The following is a 10935-nucleotide window of genomic DNA, read 5'->3' as shown; positions in this document are numbered from 1 at the left end:
AGCTATTGCTAGTTTACTAGTAAAAGCACAGAAGCCTAGAAATTCAGTTTCTACTAGCAGAAATTATCAACGTGTGTATTTTAGAGTACCTTCAGGACAGAACTATATCCTATTCGCTGTCAACTGTTGTGTCAACTGCTGTCTTGTAAAGATCAAATATCCAATATATGAGCATTCAAAGGCAGAAAGGGAAAGTAAGATACACATTTCATTTACATTTTTTCTTTCCCAGAATAAAATTAAAATATTTAAGCCTGCATGAAATACAAACTTCAGGAATGATATGAGCACTCTCCAATATCAAACATACCTGTACGGGAAGAGACTGTCTCATTTTTTCCCATTCACTGTTGTCTGGCATTACGCTTCCAATATAAGTTCCCAGGAGATTAGCATCTTTACTCTCTAGAAGCGCATTTAGCAAATCATCAACAGCAGACAAAAGCACCTGAAGACTGAAAATAAAGCAAGGAACTTAACTGCTGTAGTTATGCTACAACCAATCTGAACACCCGGGTAAACATTAAATACCCTATCAGATAACAGTTTACCTGAGCAAAAAGACAAATAAAAATAAAGGTAAGTGACACCTCCACCCTCCTCTCGTGAATGACACACAAGCGAATAGGGGATTTCATCCAACATTCATAATTTGAAATTAAGTGCTGTTTCTATTTCAGAATGAAGGAGACCTATTTCAGGTCAGGTATTTCTGAAATACAGATATTTCATTTCATGAAAAGAGCATGATACTCAGAGAAAGATTTAACCCAACCATGGCAGCTCTGGACGTGTTCTCTTTTCATTTTTTTATATATTTGTGGATTTAAGTACGAGATGTGAAAAACACCTGCAATTTCAATTACTTACAACAGTGTCTATCAGACTCCCCCAAGAAACCAACAATGAAGGACAATCAGTGTCTGTGGTGGCCATGAGAAGTTACAGAGTCACAGTCCACACCAGTGCAAGCCCAGGACAGAAAGCTATCACATCAGTGACTATAAGCCAGGAGTTCAGCAGGTAAGCGAAAACAAATCATTCTTCAATTACTTGAGTTCAAAAGGATGTTCATTAGAACAAATCCTTTTGGAAAAACCTATTTGGATCTTCTCTTAGAATCCTGTAGGTTTCTTATGTAACAAGTCATTTTTCACAGGCACTCACACTAATGATGAAAACTTATTTAAGGACAATGATCAGTTATTAAAGAGATATTCTGCAAATGAGCATCAAAAAAAGGTTACCTTGTGACATCCAAAGTCGAAGACTGAACTTGGTTCTTCAGCCACAGAGCAGATAAACGTAGGAAGGTGCTCTGTTTAAATGTGTCACCAGTTCGATGAACCAATAAATTCACACCAGAGAGCCAAGTATTTTTCAGTTTACTGATGATAAAGTCTAAAATCAAGATGTCAACAGTAATTTGTTGTCCCTCTAAACTAACTATAAGCAATACAAAATGCTTTAAAGCACTCACTGCAGATCTGAGATTTTTAAGGTACCATTAAGAAAGCATAAAACTATTATTTGCTTCTCAAAACAAAATAACTATGTCATAAATATGTGATGATACAAGCTAGTTCATGCCATACAAATGTAAAAACGGTAAGAACCTCAATTTCATTTTAATATATACCAAGATTGAATGTTTCTAACTATGAAGAGAATGAGATATTAATATATCCCTTTATGAATATGGAAACTGAGGCATCAAGAAATTAAAAACTTGCCAGAGATACTGAGTGAAGGGCTAAGGACTAATTCATCTATCACAGCTGCTTCTAAACGGTTCCCTCAACATCAAGTCAGAACTTGAGAGAAAAGGTCTACATTCATCTTGGTTTAGAAACTTGGGTTTCTAAAGCTCAAAATGTTTTAAGATTTGTAGCCCTTTACTTGAAATGCTTTCAACTCGCAAACACATTATTATTCAATTAATAAAGCCTGGGCACTTACACTATGAAGGTCAGAGCCGGAGAATCCCAACAAAACATTTGAGCAGTAGGCTATTACCTGGCAAATGTGTTTTTTCTTTGCTCTCAGCACATAACTGAAAGAGAGTTAATAATAAATCTTCAGATGATGGCATTAGCAAGCATCCTTTCGCTGAGCTGAAATAGTTATAGGCCACATCACAGATAAAAGACACTGATGAGTCATTATTTTCAGCTTCTGACAATTTCTTTGCTTTGGATAAAGTTTCATGAAGTTTAACAATAATTCTTTCAACATAAACTTCTCCAATCAAGTAATCTAGAGAAAAAAATTCAGACAGACAAAATAAATAATATGAACAGTGAATTTTCTTTTTTTCAACTTTTGTTTTTCATTTTTCAATCGGTGTATTTTAATACTTTACTTTGGGTTAACATTCCACCTTGTCTTTCCATGTGTTTTTTAAAAAACACATCGCTGTTTTAAAAAACAAGGTGTTTATGTATTAGATAGAATAAAATTACATCAATAAATCAATCTGTTCCATCACACATAAAAGCCTTCACATAAAAGTTTTAAATTAAGGCAAAAAGACAAAATTAGAGTGAACGGTTAAATTCAAATCCCTTTAAAATATAAAAGTAAAAACATTAAACATCTCAAATCATGTTACAAAGGAGAAAGGGACGTCAGAGGACAGATGGTTGGATGGCATCCCTGACTCAACGGACATGGGCTTGAGCAAACTCCTGCAGATGGGGAAGGACAGGGAAGCCTGGCGTGCTGCAGTCCACAGGGTGCAAAGAGCCGGGCACAACTGAGCGACTGAACAACAACAGGGTGTTTACAAGATTAAGGTATCTGAATGAACTAAATCCTGCTGTTCTCAACTAATACTATGCTAACTAAAAACATGGAATCCCCCAAAAAAGGTGAAAAAGAATTACTCCCTTCCTACTGAAAAAACAAGCCATACTTTTACCTACCGTTTTTAACATGTTGGGATAACACCATGCTTAAAAGAGTCCATCTTTCTGAGAAGTAAGGTTCAGAAGATACTGTGGATTCCAAGTCTTTATTACAAAGATGCTCTGCCAAGGTTACCAATTTCTCTCCAAGGATATCTCCTTTGAGCCAAGGTGTTACTAAAGCATGATTATCTGAACTAGAGCATGCCTAAAACCATAAAAATTGTACCAAAGATTAGGATAAAGATTAAAAAAACAAAGTGTACCTGCCCAAAATATTACCTGCAACTTAGTACCTCCCTTCATCAGCATGGCCCCAACTTTATCCCCCACTCCTCCTCCTCAAGTGCTTAACAAAGCTGGTATCTTCCCTACTCCCCACTAAGTCTCGCTTATGTACACTTCCATGCTTTGTTCATGCTAGCTTCTCAACCATAAATATTCCCTCTCTCTTTTATTTATCAAAATTACATCCATTACTATATTCAGTATAAATCCCACCTGCTTTGTGAAGTCTCCCATAACAGCCCATACTCATCATTGCTTTTCTCTGAATTTCTAGAGCAAATAATGTTTCATCTGTGTATGTCTTGTTTCCAATGAAACTGTAAGTTCCTTGAGAGCAGAGACTGTCTTAAACTTCTTTGATACCTGCTATCAACACTGTAGATATGTTCAATGAATAATGAATGGATGAACTTTAAAGACAGATTTTAAAATGCTTTACAAATATTAAACTGTTGTTCATTAATTTTGTTAAAATTAAAGAATAATTAACATATAATAGCGGCAAATTACTTCAATATGAACAATGGGACTTATTATTTGCCCAGATTTTATGAAATAGTTACTGAGGCCAGATATCTGACAGCAACTGGTTTATTTTCAGGGGGTGAGGAAGGCAAGGAAAAAAACTGTAAATCCACCCCCAAAAGCATGGTGATCCATGTTCCCAGAGCTTCTTTTGGTATAAGGGCTGAGAAGAAAGGAATTTGCAACCTGGTTCATTTCAAAGCAATCTGGAAAAAAAAAATCCAAATGCAGATTGGGTAGTGTCTGAAAAATTATTTTATCTCCTTATTTAAAATATTGTAGGTAACGAGAGCTTTTATTTTAGCCCAAGCTTTATCACTATTCTGGCTTTATGACCTTATACAAAGCTCTTGACCTATTTCTTAATTTAAAGCCGGACCTATTTCTTAATTTAAAAAATAAACATTAACTTAGAAAATCTCTAAGGTCCTTTCCAGTTACAAAATTCAGGTTTGTTTTTAAAGAAGCTGGCTTTAGGATTCTGCTCATAAAGTATGAGATTGCATAAAAACATAAGAAAAACTAGAATTTAGATGGGTATTAATATTGGCTTTCCTAAGATAGCTTACCAAATAAAACCAATCTATAGAATTCTATAGAATCCAGAAAGTAAAATCCTGAATAAAAAGTCTCTCAGGTTATCAAGACATGAAGTTCAACTTCTCAATGTTTTAACACTTTCTCAGAAAGAATCTGACCAGAGGATAGGGAAGCTAGTCAGGCATGGAAGTACAGAGGCTAACACTGGCTATGAACTCCCAAACCCTGCCCAAGCCTTCCAAACAGAGACATCTGAACTATGTGGCAGGTACCTCCCTAAGTTGGAAACAGATGTATCAATCTTCTCTTATCAAATTATTAACTACTTTTGCTCTGATTTTAGACTTATCCAGAAGCTTTATCATAATTTGGCTTTTCATGTCGCCTACCTATAGGGAAAGAGGTAATGGATAAAGTAATTCAAATGGTGTGCCTAATAAATTAGATTTCTCATTGAAAAAGAGTAAATCAACACTCAGTGTTTATTTTGTACAAAATAAACTGTTGGAGGAAATGGGGAGTTTTTGCTTAATGGGTATAGAGTTTCAATGTTGCAAGGTGAAAAAGTACTAGAGATTAGTTGCACAATAACGTAAATATTAACACTTAACACTTCTAATATTCACTTAATATTAACACAACACTTCTAACACTACTAAACTGTACTTAGAAATGGTTAAAGATGATACAGTTTATGTGTTTTTTTACCGTAACTTTAAAAGACAGGAAAAAAGAAAAATTTTCATAAACTAGAGTTATGTATGTAAAATTTTAAAATAATGTAAAAATGCTTTTAAAAAAGGAAAACTTTTAGGTAACTCGTCATAATATTTCTTTGGTTGGAAACTGTTACATTATATAATTTACAACTTCATTAGGAAAGAATACTTGTCATTTAGAAAATTTTCTAAATTGTTATGTTCCTTGACTTCTTTTTATTATTCTCATCACTCATTTTCTTCCTTAGTCAAATGGCAATTAAATAAAAGTGGGAAGACTTTAGTTTGCCTGTATAGTACTCTAGGGCAAAACAAACTTAATTTATTGGTGCATTTTACTTAAAGCTAGAAACACTCAATCCATCTCTACAGATGAAAAAATAACTAGGGTAACAGAGAAAACCTTAGCTTAAAATATAAACTAAGATAAAAGATAAAGCATTTAACTCTTCCTTTGTTACCCACTAGGGAAGAAACATTAGATTTTCAGGAATCTGTTCATTCTTCCCTAATATTCCTAACCAGAAAAATAATTCTATAGAAAGGTGAACATCGTTAAGTCTTCCCAAAATATGAGAAGAAAGTTACAATAATAAGCAAGTTCTTTAACAGAGACACCTGATCACATACTAGTACATGAATATGGCTGTAGTTTTTTTTTTTTTTTTCCCCTACACCTATAAATACAGAAAAAGGAGAGTATTTCTAAGGTACCTTTTCAATGATCTGAAGAATAGAGTTCCATTTCAGCTCTACCTAAAAGAAGAAAAAGAGAAACAATCTGCTAGAACAAACAGTAACTGGTAAAACTTTTTACAAGTAAAGTTGAGTGTGAAATCACTACAAAACTAAAATGCTTTTTAGCTAGTCCAACTTTAAAGACTCCAAGAACCTACCCTTTCATTACCAAGTTTTTATCATCCTGTCTCACATAACTTCGTAATCCCAATCAAGAGTATACTGTCCGCAAACTGACATTCATAGTCAAGAAACGATTCTAAATAACCCCCATCCGGGTCTCATTCTACTCACACGTTATCAGTGCGCCAGTGTAAACCACTACAGTTTTTAAAGAGAACAGGGCTTCCCAGGTGACTCGGTGGTAAAGAATCCACCTGCCAAAGCAGGAGACACGGGTTCCCTCCCATCTAGGAGGATTCCACACGCCGTGGAGCAACGAAGCCCTTGCACCACAACTACCGAGCCTGTGCTCTAGAGCCTGGGAGCCACAACTGTTGGGCCCGTGAGCCGCAGCTACTGAGGCCCGAGTGCCTAGAGCCTGTGCTCCTCAAGAGAAGCCGCTGCAGTGAGAAGCCCGCGCGCCACCAGAGAGTAGCCCCCACTCGCGGCAACTAGAGAGAAGTCCGCGCAGCAATGAAGACCCAGCGCAGCCAAAAATAAATAAATAGAATTATTAATTTTTTTAAGGTACAGAGCAGTAATACCTCAATAAGATCATCCAGAATAGCTTTTCTTTCCACATTACTATCACAGCAACAGAGGGCACTGTACAGAATGTCCACCAAGAAACCGGCATCCTTCCTTTGATCTTCATTTAGCCAACCTGTTATTTTCTGGTATAGAAATTGTACCGCGGGATTTTTTTGTACAAGTTTGGCTATTTCAAGAGGCTTGCCTTTGACAGTGCTCTGTTTTTCATCACCTAGCAGCACTTTAAACACTTGGGTTGACGAGAACGAGTTGAGCAGGGTGGAAAGAAACCTGAGATGTTGCTCCGACTTTTGTTCATTGACGTAATTAATGCTCATCTCTGCCAGTTTACAGACTAAGTCTTCCAAAGGTTTTTTCCTCAGCGGGGATATAAGGTCGGAGCAACTCGGAGAGACAGAAGGTTCAGCCATTAACTCAGAGCCTTCACTGTTCTCTCCCTCTGAGGAGACACATTTTTCATTCTCCTTATTATTTTCAGGCATCTCATCAGCAAATCTAACCTTACCAACTTTTTTTTTATTCAATTTCAAGGAGCTCTTCGGCTTTTGAAGGACCTGCAATAGGTTAGAAACACCCAAAACTGACTTAACATCGGCTTCTGGCTCATTGATTTTCTCAACACAGATCTCTGATAGTTTTTCCCAGAAATTCAGCAGCACTTTCTCCAAGTTGCGAGCTGTTTTATCATCTTTTTCCAAATCGGCTCTGGCTTCCCAGGAACTTAAAGTTTCTGCCAAATGGTTAAATAGCTGCCCATCTTGCAACTTTGGGTCTTTGAGAACTGCATCAATAAAAGGAATCAACTGAAAGAGAGGGCAGAAATATAAAAGTTCACTTTTCAGGAGAAATAAAATGTGAACCTTATTTGTAAAGCATTATAAATTTTCTTATTTAATAACTGAAAAACATGATTTTCCCCCCAAACTCTGACAAGAGTTAAGTTGAACTGGAAAATAATTTTCACATCATTCAAAGAGCCTAATGATTTCACTGTTTCTCCTGTGAATTATTTTTTATAATATAACTGACCAAGATTATTAGTCATCAACAAGTAATACAGTTTTCTTTGTATCTTCTGAATTTACTCAAGTTTTTTGCTTTTTTCTAAACCAATATGAAAGAAATATAGGACCCACAGAATTCAGAATGCTTTCTCTTAAATTACAAAGGTAAGGAAAATTAAATATTTGAGATCAACTAGAACAGTAATCAATTTCCTGCCTTAAGGAACCTTATTCCAGAACCCGCTCTTATCACTAGTCCTAAAAGCTAAGCACAATTATTCACAAAAGGATAGATGTACTATATATTTTTGAAGGAACAAGATGATTATTATATAACTTAAAACACAAAAGACTGAAAATCAAATCTTCTAAATTGTTTTGCATTTCAACTCTCTAAAACAGGGTTTGCACAACCAGAGAATAACTAGCCCTTAGACATGATGGTATTATGCTAGTAACTATACAGAAATTTTTATTTATCTGGTCAGTGATACACATTACTGTATAAAAATTTGCAAATCATAAAAATGAAATCTTTACAAGGAAGGCTAATTAAAAAAATGACAGAAACACACACAATGAGTTTGATTCTTTACACATAGTGTGCAAAGGCACTGATGAGTTTCACAATATAAATACCTGATCATTGACGAGCATCTCTTCTATCTCTTCCTCCCCTAAGTTTTGTTGCATTATAAAACGTAAGCATTCAAAAAAAGCAGATATCACTGCTGAGCACTCTGAAAAGCTGGTTTTGGTTTTTTCTGTTGATAGCCTAAGAAATAATAAATACGTGTGGCTTATTCTTTCATGAAAAAGAAAATAAGCAATTCAAAAACACCAAACTAAAGACATGGAAAACAATTTCTAAAATTTCTAAAAAATAAAATTCTTAAATGAAAAACTAAGGCCAACCAACCAAAATATAGCCCAAGTAGAATATAAACTTGAACTGAAAAAAAGCATATTTTCAAAAATAGGTCAACAGAAGATAACATTTATTTTCTATTCATGAACCAACCCACCTGCAAATTTCAAAGAGAAGACTTAACCAAATAAAGATAGTAGTACTGTGGGAAAAAAAGTTTAATCATGAATAAAACTGGGTATCTTTTACTAATTTCAATAAATACACTGAAATGACATTTTAAGTGTGAGTTTAAAGAGCTATTATATTTAAGTTAATGGAAAACCCGTCACCGGTTGATTTTCTGCATTTGGGCATTTGTATTTACCAATATACAAAAAAACGGGTCATTGACAAAGAGCCTATTCCACCTAAAGGGTCTTACAATACTTTACCTCACTTTCTGCTATAGTCTATCACTGAAGACTTGAAAGCATCACAAAAAAGAATCCCAATTGTAACTGTCTGAAAACTTTAGAAGTGTTTAATGAACAGCAAACAGTTTGAGAAAATTTAAGTATGACAATAACTACGTCATTCTATCCATTTATAAAAATAAGGAAAAAAAAATCTATTTGGCTTTAAAGGTCAAGAATTTAAATTCCTTGGGCTTCCCTGGTGGCTCAGTGGTAAAGAATCTACCTGTCAATGCAGGAGACACAAGTTCGATCCCTGATCCGGGAAGATCCCACATGTCGCAGAGCAATTAGCTTGTACGCCACAACTACTGAGCCTACGTGCTACAACTGCTGAAGCTGGTGCTCCCGAGACCCACGCTCGCAAGGAGCAAAGCCACTGCAATAGGAAACCCATGCACCACGACTAGAGAGTAGCCCCACAGCTAGAGAAAAACCCGAGCAGCAATGAAGACCCAGCACAACCAAAACTAACTACATAAATACAATTATTTAAAAAAAACAGACACACACACAAAACTTAAATTTCTTACCCTGCAACTAGGGAGGTGAGAAAATTCTTGAAGAAATCCAACTTTGGATCTGTAATGGACTGAGGGAGTTTGCTGATGAAGGGCAGAAGATAAGGATATATGACAGTAGCCAGACCCCGACCTCCTTCACGAACCACAGATGACAGCTTGGGAAACACACTTTTTTTCGCATTTACATGAAGCCAACAGTCCTTACCAAATTAAAAAAAAAAAAGATTATAATAGTAATTAGATATCATAAACAGAGAGAAAAGACACAGAGACTCTCAAAAATAAAATTCAAGTATTTTACCTAAAGGGGGTAAATAAAATCTGTCACTACAAACTAAAAATTTGAAATTATAAGAAATTTAACAAAAAACAAAAAGAAATTTATTATATATGATAATGAGGTATCCAACATGCTTCCAGAACAATATGGATCAAAAATAATTATTTAACTTGAAAGATTCCTAAAAAAGCTGCTTTCTAAACAAGGTAAGAAAAAAAAAAGCTACTTTCTAAAAGTGACAGCAATTGTTGTTGTTTAATCTCTAAGTTGTGTCCAACTCTTGCGACCCCATGGACTGTCGCACAACAGGCTGCCCCGTCTTCACTATCTCCTAGAGTCTTAAATGTAAGATTCAGATATGTTGATGTCGTTAAACCGTATAAGAATTGATAATGACTAAACTAAAAGTAAAATAAAAACTCTATTTCATTTTATAGTCAAGATTTATACCAAGTTTTGGATTAAAGTATTTGATGTCCAAGAAAGCATTTTTCTAGCAAGTTTTAAAAATTATAACCTGATAGGCTCTCTTGCATGGTATGTGAGGCTTCTAAAACACAATTAAAGGAACTTCCCCAGTGGTCCAGCGGCTAAGGCTCCATGCTTCCGGATGCCAAGGACCCAGGGTCCCCTCCCTGGTCAGGGGACTAGATCCCACAAGAGGCAACTAAGAGTTCACGTGCCTCAACTCAAGATCCCAACTAAAAGACCTCACATGCTGCAGCTGAAGATCCTGAGTGCACAACAAAGGTCAAAGATCCTGCATGCTGCAACCAAGACCCAGCGCAGCCAAATAACTATATGAAAAAAAAATACAGTTAAGAAGACAAGTATTCCCAGATATACTAAACGTACCTCTCTTACTTACCTCCACAGTTGTAAGTGTATAAAGTACAGCTTCCCAGAGAGCTGGGCATACAATGGGGTCACTGTCATCGATGCTAAGAAGAACGGATGGACTCACTTTGGATGCTTCATCTTTCATCAACTGTGGAATACGCTGGCACAAAGCAGAAACCAACTCAAAATAGGCTGAGCGGATCTGAAAGAAAAAGTGGAAGCTGACTTAAAGTCTAGTAAAGGTATGACAAAAAATTTTTTTATTTATGGCCAAGGCAGGTAGGTTATTTATACTAACCTTCCATATATAAAACTAAAAGGGTTAGAAAAAACTTTTTAAGAATCTTAACATTAAAAAAAAAACTTAAGGACACCACATGGCTGAAAAAACATTAGGATTTACCAAGCCAAAAGTGAAGGCACAAAGAATTCAACTTTCTTCTTCATTGGCTCAAGCAAATAGAAATCTTCTCCAGTCTCAGAAGCCTTCATCTGGGGACTCATATCCTATGAATATACTAGTCAGCACAAAGT

At 35.6% G+C, this 10935-nt stretch overlaps 1 protein-coding gene across 1 annotated transcript in view; it reads right to left on the bottom strand.

Annotated features, from left to right (window-relative positions):
* The window catches only part of LTN1 (listerin E3 ubiquitin protein ligase 1), a 59504-nt gene that overhangs the window by 33109 nt on the left and 15460 nt on the right, over nucleotides 1–10935 (bottom strand). The window contains exons 7-15 of the mRNA XM_010844671.1: nucleotides 10430–10603; nucleotides 9291–9481; nucleotides 8074–8209; nucleotides 6424–7233; nucleotides 5693–5734; nucleotides 2925–3114; nucleotides 2017–2256; nucleotides 1248–1401; nucleotides 311–455 (exon numbers count right to left, since the gene is read on the bottom strand). Of these exons, the coding sequence (XP_010842973.1) occupies nucleotides 311–455; nucleotides 1248–1401; nucleotides 2017–2256; nucleotides 2925–3114; nucleotides 5693–5734; nucleotides 6424–7233; nucleotides 8074–8209; nucleotides 9291–9481; nucleotides 10430–10603 (2082 nt within the window). The remainder of the gene's footprint in view (nucleotides 1–310; nucleotides 456–1247; nucleotides 1402–2016; nucleotides 2257–2924; nucleotides 3115–5692; nucleotides 5735–6423; nucleotides 7234–8073; nucleotides 8210–9290; nucleotides 9482–10429; nucleotides 10604–10935) is intronic.

The sequence above is a fragment of the Bison bison genome, unplaced genomic scaffold, assembly GCF_000754665.1.
Source record: "Bison bison bison isolate TAMUID 2011002044 unplaced genomic scaffold, Bison_UMD1.0 scf7180017864204, whole genome shotgun sequence".
NCBI lineage: Eukaryota > Metazoa > Chordata > Mammalia > Artiodactyla > Bovidae > Bison > Bison bison.
The sequence above is the reverse complement of the archived record's forward strand: the minus strand, read 5'-3'. Positions and strand labels throughout refer to the sequence as shown.